A 21,352-nucleotide genomic window follows, 5' to 3' on the forward strand; every position below is an offset into this window, starting at 1 on the left:
CTGCAGAGAGGAGGCGTGTGGAAGCCGTTGGAGGTCAGAGGTCGGCGGGGCGAAGTGATGGCCTTTGAGCCCGGACACGACTGACCAGCAGGTGAACAAACAGAGAAGCTGCAGCGGTGGAGGAGGAGGAGGGATATGGCAGAGATGGATTTTAGTTTAAAAGTTTTATTCGGCTTTACAATAAACAATAAAACGCTACAAAAGCTTACGAGTTGACGCTTTAAAGGGTCCAGCTGGGATCCGCAGTTTCACACAAACCAGCGGATCAGGACAAAATGTTCTCCGGTTATCGCGACCAAACTTCGTCTTTATCCAGCTCACTGTTAAATCTCTTCTAATCTTATTTTCAACTCTTATTTGTTCCAAAGGTCACGTGACAAAAAGGTTTTTTTGCATATGAAGAATTCCCGACCGAACTGAGTAGGTAACGAGGCGATTCTCTTCTCTTAATCCGCGGTGATGTCGGGAAGGCTGAATCGGACGAACTGTTTGTGCAGTCTGAGTCTGTTTTGCAGAACACATGTAAAACAGGCCTGCTTGAAAATGCAAATCTAATTAGGAGCATAAGCTCGGTGAAAATCTGGTCAGCATTTCCTTCAAAAAAAGAGACAACAGCCCAGAAACTTGATCACTTTACCAAGTTGTCATTTCTGCTCTGCGTTACCACATTCACAGCGCCTGTTTGCATTTGGTCTTAGCGCCTGCTAAGAAACTATTGACGGCCAGTCAAGTAATGTCACCAGACCGTTTTTGGTCTGGTCTCACTGCAGCACTCAGATGATGAAAGCCGGTCCTCAGAGTCCCCCATCCGGCGACAAGTGCAGGCCCCCGTCCCCGCGGATCAGCCTGACTGACGTGAGCGGTGTGGACAGATACAATTTCAGCCTGGCAACGCAGCCGGGATTTGGCAACCCTCCTCCGTGTTTACCTAAAGGCTGAGGCCGCAGAGCCCAGGCCTCACCTGCTGGCCTCGCCGGTCGCCATGAATGCTCACATAATCCCACTAAGTCCATGCAAACCCAGAGTCCCTCCCTCGCACCGAGACCTCCACTTGATTAGGAAACAGTTTGTGCGACGACCCATTTTTCCATGGCAACTTTGCACATCTCCTTTCTGCACAGGAAAGTTTCTTTTTGTTGGACACACATCCCTTTTCTTTCGTCCTGCACTGTTTCGGCGCACTCACGCTTTAGCCGTCATTTTGTGGAGGCGGAGACTTAAATCGAATTGAATTCCTCTCAGTGTCACTTCAGACTCTGTTCAATATAAATCCACAGTGTGCGTGATGAAACTGATCTGAACTGACGTCAGCACAGTTTGATTTAATAAACGTTTTCCAGCACAGCTCGGTCATTCAGCCGGTTGGTTGGCTCTGGTGTTCGCTGATGTCAGAGCAGTTAAAGGTCAACGTTGAGACATTTAGATTAAAAACCTCTAAAATAAAAGAGTCATGCTCTTTGGAGCAGGTTTGTGGTTGAGGATAAATATTGAGCTGGAGCTAAGATGAAATAAACGAAGTAACATAAGTTAAGAAATCTGTTTGTCATATTTAGATCCTTAAAAATACAGACTTCTTGTTCCGAAGAGCAGAAAGTCTGTCTTCGGATTTAAATTTAAATTTGAGACATTCACATAAAGGGACAGTGTGATAAGAAAATGAATGAAGTGTGGTCTGTGACGTAGATTTCCGTTTCCACAGTTTGTGAGTCTCAGACTGTGGAGGCAGATTCTCCTCAGACTGAATCAGTGTCTCATCTTGTTGCTGTTTTTCTGTTGTTGTGCGACGACAGTCCCGCCTGTGTTTGTTTTTTAATCTCTGGTGCAGAGTTTGACCCCGTGTGTGAGCAGACACCCCGCATGTGGACGGATTAGTGGGAAGAATCGAGACATACAGGCCGTCGGAGGATTTATGAACGGAGACTGTCTCCCCGCACAAAGGCCCGATTCATTTATGACGTCGCGAGAGCCGAGAAGATGAGGTCACTTTATGGATTCTTTCTGGGTGGACGTCACACTTGAATGGTGAGAACATGCAGTCGTCCTCTGTCCTGTGGAAACAGTGGCTAAGCCCCCTTTATCTATATATAGATACAGGACCACCACAGGATTCACACGGCCGAGCCTCCTTCAGTTCCTCTCAAATTTAAACACCATAATTTATAGCTCACACAGAATAAGAAGGGCTCTGTGTGTGTGTGTGTGTGTGTTGGGGGGGTGACAGCAAAGGTCACTGACCTCTGTGACTTGGCTAAAATCCCCACGGGCCTAATTCAGCTTTGGAATGGACCCCACAGTGCAATGGGAAGATGCCCCCGACATAATGAACACAAAGGCCAATTGTGACTCCATTCTCTGCGGGGCCGAGGCCCCGGACCTCGGGCCCCGGGGACAGTAACACGTTTTGTTGGCTGAAACGCAGAAGGAAGCCTGTTGCTCCGACGTGTTTGATAAGATTCAGCCGTGGGAGTCACCCTTCAGGTGTGAGAGCGTCTCCCTCGGTCTTTTGTCGACGTGCTGACGGGAATCGCTGAGTATCTCATGAGCTGTCAGAGATGATGAAGCATCGTGGATTAAAACTCCATCACAACACACAGCCGAATGTGAGTTAGACGTTTTTGTGGGCGGACGAAACTGGACAGAGAGAGAAAAGCAGTACGGGGCGACCCATCTGGTTGTCAGACTGCATCGAAGTCTATGGGAAAATGTCCCGCCTCCTCCTTGATGAATTTATGGTCTCAGTCTCTAATTTACAGTCTTCAACACAACATGATGTTCATTTTTTAAATGATGCTCCGTTTATAAGGAAACAGACCAGAGGGGAAGGGTTGGGGGGCGGGGCTACTGTGTGATTGACAGAACAGGCATGATCCAGAACTCGAAACTAGATGATTCAAAAACGTAGGTTAACAAACTGATGGGCGACATCTTGATCATGATTTCAAAGATTTGGTGAAGAATCTGCAGCCTCATCGGACAACATTGCTGACAACCGACCAATTCATCGTGATTATTTTATTTTTTTTCAGCAACAAAAGCAGCGTGTGGTTTATGAGATTTCTAAAATTAATTCTTCTTTACAGCAACAGGCACTTCCTCTTTCTACAGAGGAGGAGAGACAGAAGAGTCTTACGTGTGACATTACTATTTTTAAAATGACCTTCATGCTGCCGACTCTTCAGCTCTGTCCAGTATGAAAAGAGGTCAGAGAGAACAAAATTATTCAAACTCAGCTGATATGAGAGAGCTTTCTGCGAAGGCGGCCTATCCTCCAGGGCACAGAAGAGTGCGGGGAACGCCGCTCCCATCATGCACTTGTTTGGATGTTGTGTTGGCACATAGAAACCCACAGAGTCTCGATTGTGTGAAACCTGTGTGGTTTTGGTTCACCTGAGGAGGCTCCAAGGCCGAGTGTTAATCTAGTCGCCTTGACCAGCAGCTCGATGACACAAGAGACACAAAGAGCGACACAAAGCCAACGCCGCCAACAAGAAGGCAAACAAATGCTTACACCGCTGCCGCAGACAAAAAAACGCCCATCCCCACAATTTATTGCTCTTTTCTAAGACTTAGTCAAGGTTTTTATCATATACCGCCCCCACTCATCCCCAACACACACACACACACAGACACACCTCCTGGCCACAAAAACCCAGAATCTGTCTGTGTGATGAGGTGGGGGATTAAAAAAAATGAAGCGACGAGATGGGCCCTTTCTTTTTCCTCAGAAAGACGAGATTCGGAGCTTTGTGCTGGTCTGCTGCAGTGGCACATTTGACAGGTTCGCTCCGGCTGCCTTTGTGTCAGCAGCATAAAGGGGATTGAAGGGGAACACAAACTGAACCACTGTGCCGTTGTGGCGCTGGCTATTAGTCAATGTGACGGCCTTTGCAGATGCTAATGGCGTTTCGTGTGTCCCGGCCAGCCTCCCTCCTCCCAGAACGTGGCTATCTGATTGCACAAAGGCCTTCAGCCGGAGCTGACTTCTCCCCCTTTTCTTTTCACGCCTGCTGCAGTCGTTTTGACTTCCTTCACTCCGTCTCTCTCGTTTTAAGAAAAACGGAGGGAAGCGTAGCAGACATGCTGAGAGGAGGCAGATGTGTTCATGTGTGAGGCCTCAGGTGATCATAGTGAGGACGACACCCCCCCCCCCCCCAGCAGCAGCAGCCAGGCTCTTCTGAAACAAGAAAGGATGCCCAGGAGTGTCGGACCTCTGGACTCTGACTTATTAATCAGTCAGGGCTGCCTGCCTGAGGCTGCTCTGGGATGATCTAACCGCCTGCAGAGCTAAATACTTGGAGGGTTTGTTGAGACCTGGAGGCCTCGGCACACCAACACACAGGTCACCGCGTCCAGCAGCAGATACACAACAGTAACACAAACACGTACATTTAACACAACTCTCAGAGGATGAGAGTGAAACAACGAATCGGGGCCGACTGCCTGTTCTTCTTTTTCTTCTCATCTGCGTTTGTCGAAGGTTGTAAAGGGGGAAGTGACCGAAGATGAATTTTTATTGTTCATAGTAATTCATCTTTTGCACTAATATACTCTTTCTGACTGCTAAAGATACCGGTGAGCTAATAAATACATTTGATATTAAACATCTGAGCTTACAAACTATTTTAAATCACTGTTGCCAAACGAAATACCAAACAGCTGGAAAAGAGCTATTTCCACCTCATCTAACTGACATAATAAAATTCAGCTTTACTGATGATCCTCACTTAGCTGCAGTTTCCAAATGAGTCAGTGTAAAAGCATAAAACGTCTCAGTGCAGCTTCTTCCTGTTTGGTCCAAAACTGACGCGACAAGATGATGTGCCATGAAAAATCTTTTTTTTTTTTTTCCTTTTCTTTTGTCAATTTTATTTTGCACTTTTCTTTGAAACACAAATTTAATAAATAAAGCACATCTGATGGAGTACACCATGCAAACATTACTCTCTACAACATAAAACATTTTGTTTGAACCGACTCCCCGACTTCCTGTTACACCAGCTCAAACTGGGCTGTACAGAATGCACGGCGTCTTATTCATATGTACTGATATACACATAAGAATGTCTGCCACCTCCTTATTTTTGAGTGGATGTGTCTTGTGATGGGAAATATCCTGGCTCTGCACAGTAACAGGTGGAAGAATCAGTGAGTTGACAGAAGCATTTTTTTTCTTTAAAATCACCCACCAGAATGCTGATTTTTATTATATTATTTTCCTTTTCTTTTTTCCTACTTTTAGATCAATTTTTGTACATTTTCCTCGGCCGAAGCAGCAACAGGCCAACCAGACACGAGAGAGGAAGAGTGAGCGTGAACAGGCGTCTGCGATCGTGACATCACTCCCCCCCCGTTTAAAGTAAACATTTTTAACTGATGGTGTACTGTGGATGTTGAATAAGGACATTATAATCGGTATAACAATGTGATAATGAGAACCACGATCACATTATCAGTTAAAACTGCAGAACTTAATTTAATTTGAGGACCAAACATTCTGGTTTTTACTGTTTTTCCTTTTGGGGGCTTGCATTTGAGGGGGAGGGGGTCTACAGCGGATAACAGGAGAGCAGCAACGGAGACGCCAGTGAGTCGTGACCTCAGCTGTATGTGCGTTCAACAAATAAGCCCCATTGGACCAAAATGAAAACTTTACATCATGTCGTTCAATACCTTCAGAGCTGAGACAAAGCTGGGCCTGAGTCTTATTTAAGGTGAATGGAGAGAACAGATTTAGCCTGGAGGGAAATATTAAGTGCTTCATAAAAAAAAAAAAAAAAAGACATTCAAACTAGGAGAGAAACTTTCTGAGTTGGTGAATCTTATGAGCACCAGGTGAGATAAAGGTTTGATCCATCAGGACCGGGTCAGGTGTCGGATGAATTAACACACTCAGAGGCACATACACACAAACACCACAGACTGGGGGGCAGAAAAATCAGGGAAAATAAAAAAATGTGGAGATGAACACAGACAGCCTCATTTATTAGACATGCTGTGCAAGTTTGTCCTCCTCCTGATCTGTCTGTCTGTGAAGAGTCCGCTTCATGAAAACTGTTCCTCCATCTTCGGCTCCAGGTCCAGGTCCATCCAGGGGCGGTCGGGGGGGGGGCAGGAAGCCAAGCTGGGGCATTAAAGTCAGGTGGTGGAGGGTGAGACGGGTGACGACGTCATTTACAGATTCAGTCTTTGTTCAGTGCGCCTCTCTGCTGTGATTCAAATGTTTAAACTCAATTATTCTGGAAAGAAGAAAAATGAGACAAACACACAGTCAACAGTTTGTGTTGTCTCACTGAAGTCAATGGGAAAATGCCCCCCCCTCCCCTCAGTAAATGTTTTCCTGATAAGTTTATGGTCTCTGTCTCTAGTTTACAGTCTACAACACAACATGATGTTCATTTTTCACGACTCTTCAGCTCCATCTTCTCTTCCATTTAATCTTTTTATATGCTTCCTAAAATCTAAGATGGATGAATACCTGCTTCTCTTACTTCTCCTTGTGAAGAGCTTCTATGAAGGCTTCAAGTTTCTCCTGGATCTCTCGGACTTTCTCTGCAGAGAGACAGAGACGTCGGTCAAAATACACAGAACATTGACGACATACTCCAAAACACAAACATAATATTGTTAAAGCTGAAATCACGGCAATTAATCAAAGAAATGAATTGTCAGTAAGTCTAAATTGATTAAATTAAAGTGGACAAAAATTCACGAACATCTATGAACTGAACATCTATTAAATATTTAAAGACATCCGTCTGGCCTCTGGTTAAGTACAATGAGTACTCTTGACCATTTTCTGATGCTTAACAGATTAAAATAGTTGACTTCAGCCTTAAACATTTCCAACAACAGTTTCTTTCTTCTTAAACAGGAGATGAAGCAAAATAAGCTCTAAATAAAGCAGCATCGACGGGGGGGGGAGCTGATTATAAATCATTGCTGAAGTGAATTTTTCTGCAGGTAGACATTCCCTCACTTTTACACCAAAACAGCAGATGGTCCCCCCGACAGTGACAGCCAAAACCTGAAGGCAGACCTCCAAATGTCTGATGATGAAGAAGTGAGTACCCCTTTCCCAGCTAACACAGACCACATCAAAGCTGTCCCCATCCCCTTTTCATGGTATGTACCCCCCAGGCACATTGCTAATGGACAGAGGGAGATAGCATAACAACAACATTTCACATGAAAGAGGGGAATCTACTGGGAAAAACAGTCAGTCACCTCTTTTCATGAGTATACTCCTATTGTCCAGAGACTGCATAAGACCAGCAATCCTTCCAGCCAACATGTACTGTCACACGAGATGAGCGAGTCATCTGAAGCAGTCTTAATCGCTGATTAAACAGAGGCTGAAGGAAGTCTGTGGGCCAACGCGGAGAAAAGGAAGCCGTGGCTCCCAATGCCAGCTGCACCTCCAGGCTTGGTAGGCTCTCAGGCCTCTGCGTCACCCTCACTAATCTGTCTGGATCTCCCCCAAGCACAAACTCAAACAGCAGCTCTGCAGAACAAACTAGCATGGCTGTATCTTGATCAATCAGCCTCACGAGATCCATAGGCGACCTATTGTCGGCTCCTTCCAGCAGGCCCAATGCAAGCACAACTTAAAAAAAAACAAAAAAAACCAACTGGATTTAAGTGTGATAAATCACTGCGGCCTGGACCTCAGGGAGTAACGGTCTCCTAAGTGTCCATTTCAGGTCGGCACAAAGGTGATAACTGCGTGCATGCTTTGGAGTGAAACTAAATCTTGTGCTGGGGAGCTGGTGTGCAGCCGCTTTGATGGAAGCACGGCTGGCGAGGTGTCCCTTTTCCCCCACGGATAAAAAGCAAACTGTGGTTAGGAGAGACGCAGGCACACCCCCACACACATCCCGAAACACCAGTTGAGGAGCAGATCGCACAACAAAAACACACACACACACCTGAGGAAAACTGACTGACGGCCTGAAAGCGCTTCACACAGACACAACCACTTCAATTACTTGAAAACCAGCAAGAGCTGTGCAGTCATGCCACCTCCACCTCTTTTCACCTTCCGACACGCTCACCATTGGCAGGTGGTTCAAAAAAAAAGAAAAAAAGAAAAGAAATCCCCAGCCTTTGATACGAACAACACACTCAGGCAAAATGGCAGGGCGTTAGTGGGAGATTACAACACCTAATGGAGGCATTACGTGGGCCTGTCGAGAGGCACGCTGACAAGTTGCTGCAGCAGGTGTGGGGTTGAATGAAACATAACCCTGTGGTGCACCGATCCAGCACACAGCCCACCGCGGGGCACGGCTCAGAGGCAGCTGATGGAGCTCAGCCGTGTGGGCTGTGAGCCCTGACCGCAGGACAACATAACTCAATCCAGGCCAATCAGGGCAGGATTACCAACATCTGTCTGGCCGAAGAGAAAGAGATGTGAGGTGTGAGGGTGTGGACTGTTGTCGGTTGGCGGTGTGTGGGAAAACAGGGTACCGACCGTCAGATCATCAAAACTTGGGAAATCCCCAGGCTCCAGCTTCAAAGCCTTGAACTGCGTTTAAAGTCGCTGCTGATGCTCTGAGGATCCTCAGTGTTCGGGCTCAACACGGGTTAAACGTTACAGATCCCACCAACTGTCGTGCAGAAACTTATTTCAGAGCTGGTGTTGAGAGAAGAAACAGTTTGAGGCTGACAGTCACTCTCCTGTTCTGCAGCACCTGCTGTTGAAACCACTGGAACCACCTCTGCTCTGTTATCTCCTCTTCAAGGCCAAAAATAACACACCACACGTAAGTCAACATTATTAATGCCCCTCTTTGTTTTGGCTGTCCGACAAAATGAGGGATGTAGAAGTTATACCTACAACCTTATTTATTTTTGATTTATTACTGACAGAAAATATCTCAAAAATGTCACTACACATGCAGCTGCTAAAATGATTAAATGTATTTTTTTAATGTCGGCCGCTCGCATCAGATTCAACCTGGACCCAGATTAAGGTGGAAAGTCTCCGTTTTCTACAACGGCTGAACAGGTGTTTTCTCAGTTTGTTTTTACTTCTACGTATCTCACACACCCAAAAAAAACAAAAACTAAAATCGGCAAGACGCCTAATCGCTAGATCGCATGATGCAGCAGTGACATTTCAGATGTACATGTTGTGCAGGTTGTGCTTCTGATCTGACATGAAACCGAAGATGTGTTGCGGTTGCAACATAGCTAGCAGAGGAATGACGTAGTTCATCTCGTGCCGGAGTGAAAGAGAGGATACAACTGTCAGCTTGTCTATTACCAACTGAAACCAACAGCCGAAGAAAAGACCTGCAGCCTCAAACTTTCCTTTCAGTAATTTTTCTTTTCTTCAGTTCATTCCCATCACATTTAAAAAAAACAAAATATTGAGTAAATGTTTGGCAATAATCATTTTCAGGCAGCGTGACCAAATTTAAGTGGTGCAGAATATCGATCATGTCAAAATGAGGTTAAAATGACCAGCTATCTACCCTCTTAGGCTTACTTGTGTCCTCCCTGCATATTGAAGCTACAGCATGAGGTAAGATGGCACTAATGGGAACGGCGAGGCCCGTTCCCATAGAGCAGGACGCTTAATGACTTTAAAATGAGGCCTGAGAAGCTTTCAGGAGCCCAGGAGGCCACGGGTGAGCGTGAATGGCATCTTTCAGAAAAGCCAATATTCTGTGGATGAAAAAAAAAAAAAAAACTAAACAAAACAAAAAAAAACAGTGAGAAACAGATATTATTTCCCCCGGCACCATCTGTTTGCCACCAAAAGACAACAGCAAGATGAAGAAAAGCCCAACAACAAGCCTTTCTTTCACCCTGTGGAAATGCAACAAAACACAACAGTGGACAGAGTCACTATGGCCTGTTCCTGTCTGAGCAGGGGGAGTAGCGAACTAAAACTCCATTTAGGCTCCTGTTTACCTAAGAGATGAGCCCCAAAACACAGTCATTCAACCGCTCACCCCTTTATCTGGTCATGAATATTCCCATAATCCTCTGGCCTCCCTCCCAGAGGCCCCCTCTTTAAGATGCTGGGTGTTGTGTGAGTTGCCGAGGGTGGAGGGACTCTCACCCATTCAGAGAAAGAGAGGGGAGCGCACCCCCCCCCCCATCCCCTCTTTCAAGGCCTTCTTTCGGCTGATCTCCACATGAAATGATATCTCATTCACTCTCACTCTGCAGAGTCCCCTAAGCCTGCTATGGCCGAAGCACTGGCAGAAGGAGGGCTGAGCCAGAAAGCTTTTAATTGACCTGTAATTAGACTGTGAAACTGCTGGACAAGTAGCCAACACAGAGAAAGAGGGAGACCTGCAACTTACTGTGAGACAGAAAAAAAAGAAAAAGGAAAAGGAAAGTAATCCTCTTCCTGTGAGAGATGGCTACTCTTCTTCACTGGATGTGAACAGGAGGGAACTATAAAGAAAGGACAGCTGTTAGGGAGAAGTGGCAACAGAAAGATTTTGGTGGATGAAGTTTGGTGCCAAGGCCGGAGCGCCACAGCAGTTTACTGTATGGTCACCAGAGACACGGTAGGGTGGAGGGTTTCGGTTCCTGTCCCACCCTGTCATCAATCATGAAAAGACTTTTTGTATCTCATGCCTGCCAAGGTCACCGTGTAGGTGGGGACAGAGAACATCTGAACGGTCCTGCTGTTTCCGTCTTTGAAAGACGATCTCTTAATGTAACAAACAGAAAAGCCCTTTTTCCGCAAAACGCTGCTTGATTTGTCACTAAATCTGGATTGTCACGCTATAAAAACGGGGCCATGGGAGACATACACGCAGGGAGATCTGTACTGCTGACGGCCCAAACGCCATGTCAGTGACAGAGCCATGAATCAGCCCTGATACTCACAGCTCTTATCTAGAAAACAGATGCCTGGGAGAGAGCAGCCCGACCTGGGGAAAGAAGTACGTAGGCCTGAGCAGGTCGAAGCTCGGAGTCACCCAGCAGGCAGACTAAACGAAACGAGGGGAAAACCTTTTGAAAGAGCAGGGTGAGGTTCAGATTTTATTGACAAGCATTGGCTGTGTCTTTGAACGATCAAACATTAAAGATTATAGTTTGGGGGGGTGGGGGGTTGATAAAGATGAGGAAGGTGTAGGCCTGACGCATTTCACTGAGAAACAGGAGTAAATGTAAATAACACAACAGCAGAGCACAGACTGACTACAACTTATCTTCTAAATGCAGCAGTAAACCATCACCATCATTTGCAGTCCATTTCTGGATAATTAACAGGTCTGAGAGAGCCTACATATGTGTGTAAATCAGAGCTGAGCCGGGGCTCTGATGCTTTCCAAGACTCACCTTTTGCACTTAAACGGCATGTGCAGAGGCGAAGAGGCCATCAATCCTGAGAGGCCACTTGGGCCTGAGGACGTGAGGCTGCTAAGTCTGGTTTAAACCTAGATCATGTCATAATCCCTCGGAGGAACTGCCCTCCACAGGTGTGTGGACTAAGCTGACAACACGAGCACATCCAGCTCAGCTGATAACTGCAGCTAAATGTAAAGGATCTATTTAAAATGGCCTCGTCTCGGCGCTGACCTCAAACAGCCTGGTCAAACAGGACAACAGAGAGAGAGAGATGACAGTCCCTCGGGTAAATACGTCTCCAGCTGCTCAGGACCCCACACACCTTCACATCCATATAACAGAGCAGAAAGGAAACACACCTGGAATTCCTTTGAGCCTCTGAAAAAGGCCTGTTGAGCCCTAAAGGCAGGAATCACTGCACTGCAGCTGTTAAAAGAACAAATACAGGCCGAACAAAGTACGACAGGAAGTGGATACAGGACCTGATAAAGGAAGATCATCCAGATCATCATTTTCTCAACATGTCAAATTCACCCACCCTTCTTTTTAATTTCCTATTTTCCTCTATCTGCGAGGAGGATGAAAAACTGATTCATTCTCCTTAACAGCTTCTTTTTTAACTTGCAACTTCCGTTAGCGCCTTTTCATTGGTTGACATCTAAAACAGTTTTTCCTTTCTTCCTTATTTCCTCAAAGGTGTTTCTGTCCACAGAGGACCTTCAGAGGTAGAAACATCGCCTCCAGACAATCCATCAGTCGACCTGATCTAAATGTCAATACTGCGAATGGTGAAACAGAAAAGTTCATGTGAGTTGGTCAATGGAATTGACCAATTGAAGCACCTCTGGAGCACCAACACTTTTCACTACTGTACTTAATAGCTTTAACTTGATTTATGATTCAGAGGGACTTGTGCGTTTCATCTGTGTAACATCTGTGTGTGTGAATAATATAGAAGTGAGATGTGTGCTCAATTAAAAAACAGCATCCTTTGGAGAACGATATCTACGAAGGACGGTCTGGTGTATGAAGGCGTCATTTCCCGCTCTTCCTCCCAACCCTCCCTTGGAGTTTTTCCTGCAGTAACTTTTCCATTACTGGCTTTACTGAAGGAACAGAAACGGCCTCACAGAGTCAACTGTGATGTATTTTGTCTTGAAATGGAGCCTCCTGATTTAGGGCACAGCTTCAGTGTTAGTGGTTGTGCTAATGCTGAGTCACACTTTGTGTTTCTGGCTTATGGCAAATGGACAGAATTGGTTCCTTGGTTATGTGACGCATGAGTCCCCAGATATCTGAATCTGTTTTTAATGGGACTTTCATTGGTTCACTGCAGTGAATGTGTTGTTAACTGATTATTTCACTCATCATGTGTCTTTTGTTATATAAAAAACACCATATGGACATATTTACAGGGTTATAAACTTCATTTGCATCAAAGCTTAAAACCTAATAGGTTGAAATTTAATGTTCCTATATCAAAGACAACTATATATCAGCAGTATCAAAACAAGAACAGCAGGAATTAATTCATAAGGGTAAGGAATTCAAGTGTGGTGAACCAGATTTATTAAAAATGTCTCTCAGCCATGTATTAACTTTCACTGGTCTCAGAGATCTTAGATAATCCGGAAGACTATCATAAGATGCGGAAGAAATGCTCAAGACATTTTCAGATGCTGAGTTAGTTCATGTCACACATTAACAGAAGATCGGATAAAATGTAGAAGGGGCGCTTCATCTAAGCCAGTGTTTTGACAACTGTTGATCTAGTGTTTATGTACTTGACACTCCTGAAGAGAAAATGGACCACTTGACAGCAATACTACAGCCTGAGGTTTCCCTCTCCGTGGGAAAAAGCTAACTATCAACTTATATTATACTGCAGCAGTACTGAGCCTCTCTGTTTTCAGAGCAACACTGTCAATAAGTGTCTATTTAATTCACAGACAATGAAGACAGGTCACAAAGAGTGGGGGTGAAGGAGAGGAAGCATTCAAGACATGACAGATACATAGACAAGACAGCCAGTTACAGTGAAAGAGGTGGAGGTTCATCGCCGGGCAGAAGGGTACATGGAAAAACAATTTCATAATCATACAGCTCACATGAAAAACTCAGCCAAAAAGTAAAACGATAACCATCTCATTCTAACTTACAGGAAAATAAAGTTACATACAGACCAGTTCATTGCAAGCCTCTTACAATTATGTAAGAGATCACTTAGAGGAATGAATAAAAACAGTTAAAATAATTCTGTAGAGAATAAACTATCCGATCAATCCAATCTAAAGGTTGGCGTCCTGGTGCAACCATTTGACAAAGTACGTTCAATCTACTGATGTGTATCTTGTAAAATTGCGATAAGTTTCCTCAAAAAGAAATGTGAACACTAAGAAACTACTACACAGACTGTATAAAGTACCGTACACCAGTGTGATTAAGGATAACACTGATTGTAACGTGTTCCAGCTCATTTCATGCCCCTGTGTAAATAAATGGAGGCAAATGTGCTCATAATGAGCAGCTGCGCTGGGTGTATTTCATGGTCATAAATGAGATATTCAGTATAATGAAGCTGCTAACGAACGGCTTCGATTAAAGATATTTAAACAGCCTGCGTTCTCAACTGCATCGATATAATCTAACACTGAAGCACAAAAAAAACCTCCAGGAGCCCATCTCATCTAAAAAGGTCGCACAGATAAAACATGTCCGCTTTAAGATGACACATCGTGGCTTACAGCAGAGCAGAACTTCTCCACGAGCCTTCGCTAATCACTCTGGAGGAAGCTGCTCAGAGGAGGATGGGGGGGGGGATGAAAGGAAACAAAGTGAGCGTGAGGCTGAGAGGGCATTCCGGTGAGCAAGCCCAGACAACCGGAGCTTTATTGTACTCTGCTCCTGCTCAAGATAAAGGAAAAAGGAGAAAGTGATGGCGTGCGCAAACATGCAAACACTTCACACATTAGCACTGTTCTTGAGAGCACATTCAGCTGACACCTTTAATTCCTTAACCCTCAAATAACCTCCGCACAAGAGCCAAAAACCGTGAAACTTCCGCACATTGTCGCATTGAGCAATAGCTACAGGCTGCAACGGAGGTGGTAGATTTATTGTTTGTTGGCCCGGTGTTATTTACGTGCCCTTAAAGAAAAACAAAAACAAACAAAAGTGTAACACCAACACACTTGAGCTTGGTGGTGGAAAATACTGCCAAATGCCTCCAGGACTTAAATGATCGGCTGCAGGGGGTCATAACGTTGAGGCTGATCGGTGGATGCAGATGAGCGATTCAGGTGTAAACCCAAAACTAATGCTTGTGTCAGCTTCAGGTTTGATGTCAGTTTATTCCCACAGCGTTGAAATCGCACTGAGAGCCCATTTTCTTAGTCAAAACAACATAGACAGATACTTCATCAATCCTGAAGGAAATTTAAGACACAACCCTCTTAGCAAAATAGTGCAGTGGTGATCTGCATTCGCTGGTGTAAAATGTCCCGCAAAATTAAAAATGACAACCAGCAAGTCTTGATTCTGGAAATTGTCTCACACAGTGCGCTTTTTCAGATCCAGCATCACGGTACTTTTTCCAGTACAACACACACAAACACAAAACATGACTTCAATGAAGCAGCCAAGCAACATCCCAGTGGTCCCCAAAGAGGCCTGTGCCTGCACATTAAGCCTGGGCTTTGCTCCAGAGACGGCACGGTGCCATACAGCTGGCCTGGCAAAGGCTGACACATGCACACACCTCTTTGCAATGTACATTGTACCACTCATTAACAGTGCTTTCACGCTCTCACTAACTGACGCACAAACCTGACCTGTATTTGTAACCTGAGCAATGCTGGGCCTGTCTGCGAGTAGGGGCAGATAGAGCTGAACAGCAGACCGTCCCTGCGAGCACATTTCTGCCTTTGTTAGGTATGTTTATCCTTTCTCCCTCCTTGTCTTACAGGAGATGTTGTCAGGTGAAGGGGGTGTCTCTTCTGTGCGCCCCCCCCCCCCTCTTTATTTTTCTACACATGGAGAGAAAGGGAAGACGGTTGGACGGGGTCAGTCGGACAGATTTTGACAGAAATCAGTGACGATCCTGATAGATGGTAAGAGGGAAAAGAAAGTGAGATGGCTCGGGTAACCTGTGGTATTGCCTGGTTGACCTGCCAGGTCAGGCTATAGTTTGGCCCAGAGGCTTTTTGGCCTGCCGTCTTTTTAAAAAGGCAGGAGGAAGACCAACGGCAACTCTTTGCAATAGTGATTTCATAAAGTCTGTGAAAAAGTTTCTTTACGAAAATCTGTACAAAACCCACTTTCTTGTAGCCCGGGAAGAGGCGAGTGCAACTCCTACCAAGTGTTCACTCCTGATTTGTATAACCTCACTAAACACCTGCGGACAGCTCAAATGTCTGGAGTGAATGGGGCCTTTTTGTGCGATTAATTGTGTGAATTTTGAGCATAATGCTTCAGACCAAGCAGGACTAGCGAAACTGCTACATTAACATTGTTATAATGCAATAACCACACGTCATTGCATTACTAAGTCAATCCACAACAAGAAGAAACTGAGGGAGCACCAAAAGATAAAACATTTTTGCACAGAAAACTTTCTGTTCATACAGTATTTTTGTCCCAAAAAAGCTCTCTCTCCCCCTCTTAAATTGCTCACTTTGTGCTTTGAGGTGTGTCAGCCCATCAGCCAGGCAGTTCAGTCTAGACTGAAGGACCTGTATACCCACACCCACACAGACAGGTCCATGCTGAATTATACAGAAACCCCAGTGCAAAGTGTCAGACAGCTAATGACCCAGATCCTCAACTCGCCCACTAACTCAACCTGACAGACTGACAAAGCTCAAACTCTGGAGCACACACACTCTGTGGGTAGGTGGAAAAGAGAAACCTGACATCAACATAAAATTAGGACTAAGTGATATAAGCACGCTGAAAGGTACAGTGTATTTATAGAATACTGCAATATAGCAGCCATTTTACAGACATCTACTGGAGAGGGGGAGGACATGAAGAGAGACAGAGATCCTTAACGTTATGGCTCATGGTCAGCCCCTTAAACCTGGAGACCACTGGGGTGTCAAAAGTAGCATTTGTAGATTTATCAACAGTTTTAGCCTCTTGTTTCATTTCCTCGCAGAAGAGAAACAAAAGTCTGAGTGTCAAGGCTCTATTCAGTGAAGTCTCTCTTCTGTCGGCAGTTTGTAATGATGCAGATACAGACTGTGAGGGTGTCTCTGTCACGCAGACAATGGAGGTGTTCAAACACAAGACAATCCGAGCAGACACTCTACACGTCACTTAGAAGAGTAAACAGCGGCTGAAAGGCAGCGAGTTCTCTGTCAGAGAGATGACAGTAAGAAAGACTGAAAACCGGAGATTTAACTTACAAGGTTCCTGTGCTGGAGCCCAGGAGCCCGTCAGTGTGTGTGTGTGTGTGTGAGAACAAGTGTGTTTCTACGCTATAGGATCCCGTGACAGATTCCAACCACATTCCCACATCTAGCGCTGAAGGAGTCTGTGGTGGTGGGAAGTGGGAACGTCATGCCTCTTTGGGAAAGTTTGGGATTGAATTGCCTTATAGGATTTGCAAGGCCAGGCAGGTCTGGGCATTCCTGACAGTGTGTGGAATGGAGGGAGCATGGTGTGTGTGTGTGTATGTGTGTGTGCGTGTGTGTGTGTGTGTGTGTGTGTGTGGGTGTGTGTGTGTGTACTTGCCTTTCCCCTAGGCTTGTGTCATGACTCCTCAGCGGTGGAATTAAAACAGTGAGTGTTGGACTATTTTTCTCTCTGTCTGCTCCATTTAATTTCGCTGTGTATGTTTGTATTAGTGTGATTGTTGTTGAAATTTGTGTTAGAATGTGTGTGACATTACTCTTAAATGTTTCTTTTCTTAAAACACACAAAACATTATATATCCTGTAGGTACTGTGGAGGAATGAACATATCAGAATACTGAATAACAGGAGGACATAAGACATTATTCTGGAAGGTCACCATGACTGCACTGACACATTTGCAAACTTTTGTCTATACAAAACAATGTTGTGTCTCCAGGATAACTATTATTAAGAATTGCCCTTGAAGATGGTTCACTTTCATTTGGGATGGGAGAATGGAGAATATGGCAAACAGGAATGAAGCATGCTCGGTCCACGTTCACACACCTCTGGGTTCTGTAATAAAGGAGACTCCCCGTTTGTTTCAACATTCAAACTTCGTTGGTACCTCAATTTCTGCCGGTACAAGTGTACAGGTGTGTTTACACTGGTAGTAACACAATGAAAAAAAAAAAAAGAAAAGTAAATGAACAGTGGTGTGTGTGCTTTCTTCGTGCAATAACTTACTCAACCAAACCAACAGAAACACACATACACACATACACACACACACAGATTAACCACTCCAATCTTGCACCATTTCACATGTAGGCCTTCAGTAAACGAGTCCCCTATCAGTACTCAGGAAGCCCACATGAAGGAGGGAAACAATGGGGATTGTGTGCATGTGTAAGAGTCTAAACAGATCACTCTCACAGGGTTAATGTTTGAGTGTGTGAAGCCCAAGAAACACCCATCAATTAGTTTCTGTGTATAAAAGCCAAGAATATCTGGCAGCAGGAAGCAGACAAGGATGGGATTTTTTTCCACAGAGGGCAAAGTTCCCAGTAGTTGAATCCTGTCAGTACATACCCAGAAAATATTTCTTATACATGAGCCGTAAGGTCAGCGCATCTGATCTGAGATTAAGTGAAGAGTAATGTGACTGTTAGTGACGGAGAATTAAAGAATTACAAATCAGACCCAGCTCAGATTAAGGCTTTTCTGCTTATTCATGCCTTTGTTTTTCCTGATAGAGTTTCATAGAACCATTTAAAATTTCACTCCACAAATTAAAAATCAGCTCAACCTCAGGCAACTATGTCACCTAGTAAAGACTGTAACAAGGGACAGTAGCTCAGAAAACAAGAAAAAACAAAAGATTAAGACTTAACTGTACATTACTGCTCATCCTTTGGAGCAGTAATGATGAAAAATCAGCTCCAAAGCCTGTAATGCTCAAAATATCTGATCTAAATATCTAAATATCTTTGACAGCTCGGCCTCTGTAGGATACGCTCTGATTGGCTGTGACATCACCCACCGGAGCCAATAGGGTCATCCGATATAGAGACGTGACTGTAGGCGTCACTATGAAAGATGGAGGATTAGAATGGATGGATAAAGACACCGAAGTAAAGCAGCAGCACCCCAGTAAGAGTCAGACTCATACATGAGAGTATCAGCTGAAGAAAGTGTGGAAATGGACAACCTGATCTTGTTAGAAAGATGATTCTCTACTTTACGCTGAAAAAACAGACAAACAAACAAACAAAAAAAAAAGAACTAAATGTCTCCAGCCTAAACCTCCACAGAGCAACAGCTCTTTGGCAGCATGTTCACTTCCTTTAGAGGGTTAAAGCAAACATTGCCAGACAAAGGTCAGTCCTGATGGAAATCATTCAGCCTAGTGTTACTATAAAATCTATCAATAAACTAAGTTTACTGTATGTTTTTCCAATAAAGATGAGTTTTCTGAATTCAAAGGTCATGCTTTTGAGACGGCAGCACAGACTTATGTTGTTCTGCCTTATTTTAAACCTCCAAGTAAAGTTCTGCACAACTATGAAACCAGGACAAATGGGGAAATAAAAAGAAACATGTTGACAGAATTGAGACAGATTGAGGTATTTAAACTTAACTGGAGCCGACAGAATAGAAATTTTAAGTATGAAGGGGAGTGAGTGAGAGAACAGTTGTGTTTGTGTGTGTTTAAGGTGTGTGTAAATGATGCTTTGCAGTGTGTTAGCGTGTGTGCATTTGTGGTGACAGGAACTATAATCTATAATTATGTGTGCGTGCCTCACGTGCTTTGTGAATACAGACTTTGCTTAGCCAGCAGAGTTTGTCGAATAAGATGAGAGCTGGAAGGAGAGGAGGGGATATCTGGGGCTTGCCGCAAATCTGTTATGCCATTGTGCATTCACACAAACACAAAATTTCCAAAATATGATTGTATGTGCACTGTTAACAGTCCAAACCACTCTGTTGACCGGCAGCCTCAACAAGCTCAACAATATTGTCTGGAATCAGACAACAAACAGGTCTCATCATGTAAGAAGTGGATCAGTGACTAATTCTCAACCGGGGGGCAGACTGCTGTGTGAGAGTTTAAACCAGTTCAAAAATTGTCTCTTCCATCTCTGGTTACCATTAATGCCAGATTAGAAGTAAGACTACAGACATACTGGTGGTCTGACTCACATAAGCCACGTTCATGTACGACGAGAATGAAAAACACGCAAAGCACAAGAGCCATTTGAAATTTTCTCAGTTTGGGTTCACTGTGATGTATGTCAACACGGCCGTTTTCCAAATTCTGATCGATTTCATTTGAATGAAAAAAAGCAAAAGACAAAAACTTAACAAAACAAAAAAAACCTAGAACATTTTTTAAATGAAAAAAGTGATCACTTTTATTTCACCAGCATTTTTGGTGTCAAACATCTGATTTTGGTCCTGACAGATTCGCAGATGATGATAAACTCCTGAGAAAGTTTGGCATTTTCCAGCTTGAAGCACCCAAAGAGGATTCAAATAGATGCCATTTGTTAAAACTAAAGACGCTGTCATTGTGATACATTGAAGAACAAGTCTGGACACGCCTTGTAGGGATGGGGGTGCCCTGCAAATTGTGCTGCCTATAATGATTAAAGTTGTGTGAAAAGAGACAAAGGCTGGTGGCTGAACCTGACAGTCACAATCGGACAGCTTTGCAGACTCCATTTACTTTCCCATTTGCCAATTCCACTCTTCAAATATCATGCAACCGTATGCCATCAAGGCCACGAGTATATTTATGTCAAGGCTCAGCAGGACAGCGATACACATCCGTAAAGAATAAGCATCAAGATGAATAAACTGCCTTTTAAATCTCAAGTACAATCCAACACCTAGTGTTTACAATGTGACAGCATTACTGCTTATCGAGTGTCAGAGTAGAGCAGTAAAACGGAGCCTAAAAAGCAGCTGAAGACTTCACGTCCAGGTTATTGTAACAGCAGTTTCTGTGCCTGGTTGAAGCATTAACCAGCTGAATCCTGCTACAGCTGACAGGTCAATAGAGATCCCTAAATCTCCACTGCCACCTACTGACAAAAGTGAACCACTTACAGAATACAACACTTGGGGCCAGTGTGTTTGAGGGTTTGTGTGTCTTACTGAGATCTTCAGCAAGCTGGACCCGGCGACCAGTGATGAGCTGAGTCTTCTTCTCTGTGTCTTCCCCAAAGTCTTCCAGCACCTCCTTCACATTTTTCTCCATCCGGCGCACTGACGGAGACAGATGGAGCGGTGGAGACAAACACAAAGCATGACAATCAATATCTGAGCCGACAACAATGCAGGAGATTTTTTCTTTCCATTTCTGATTGAATTATTTGATCAACGCATTTTGGCATCATTAAAACGGCCGAGGGAGGAATTGTCTGTTCCCACAAAGATCCTGGTTATACGACCAAGGTCATTATTGAATTACCATCGGTGACTTGGAAAACTGGCTATAAATCTTGGATAAATTATATGACTAGCTGCCCCAGTAATCCATATTTGGACCATTCTGGACTGAGCCTTCCGAAAAAGGATCTGGGTTTGAGCTGTGGGTCTTTCTATGTGCAAAGAAGGATGAACACCCCCCCCCCCCCCCCCACACACACACACACACACACACACACACACACACACACCCTCAGGCAAAGCATGGACAACTAACAAGAGAGACTATAGACTGAGATGCGACCATACTGTGATTTGTAAACTGCTCCTTTTATATGCAAATGATGGAAACCTCCTTTCAAGCTTCCATTATAAATTACCCTCATTGTTGGTGAGCTGCTGTCGAAGAGTGTTGGCTGTGATGACGAGCATCCTCTGGATCCTCCAAAACAGTACCACATCATTGCACTCCAACTAGAAACAGACAC

General features: G+C 44.4%; 1 protein-coding gene across 8 annotated transcripts in view; it reads right to left on the bottom strand.

The window, feature by feature from the left end:
- Positions 1 to 4,831: 4,831 nt before the first annotated feature.
- opa1 (OPA1 mitochondrial dynamin like GTPase) overlaps positions 4,832 to 21,352 on the bottom strand; it is a 31,157-nt gene continuing 14,636 nt past the window's right edge. For 6 of the 8 annotated variants that reach the window (XM_029500706.1, XM_029500704.1, XM_029500703.1 and 3 more), the window contains 4 exons: positions 21,245 to 21,338; positions 20,592 to 20,702; positions 6,489 to 6,549; positions 4,832 to 6,236 (listed from right to left, as the gene is read on the bottom strand). In XM_029500706.1, coding sequence (XP_029356566.1) covers positions 6,191 to 6,236; positions 6,489 to 6,549; positions 20,592 to 20,702; positions 21,245 to 21,338 — 312 coding nt within the window. In that variant the 3' untranslated portion in view covers positions 4,832 to 6,190. Of the gene's footprint in view, positions 6,237 to 6,475; positions 6,550 to 20,591; positions 20,703 to 21,244; positions 21,339 to 21,352 lie in introns of all 8 variants that reach the window. The other 2 variants (XM_029500708.1, XM_029500702.1) reach the window with 1 other exon arrangement.

The sequence above is a fragment of the Echeneis naucrates genome, chromosome 4 (assembly GCF_900963305.1).
Source record: "Echeneis naucrates chromosome 4, fEcheNa1.1, whole genome shotgun sequence".
In the NCBI taxonomy this organism is placed as follows: Eukaryota; Metazoa; Chordata; class Actinopteri; order Carangiformes; family Echeneidae; genus Echeneis; species Echeneis naucrates.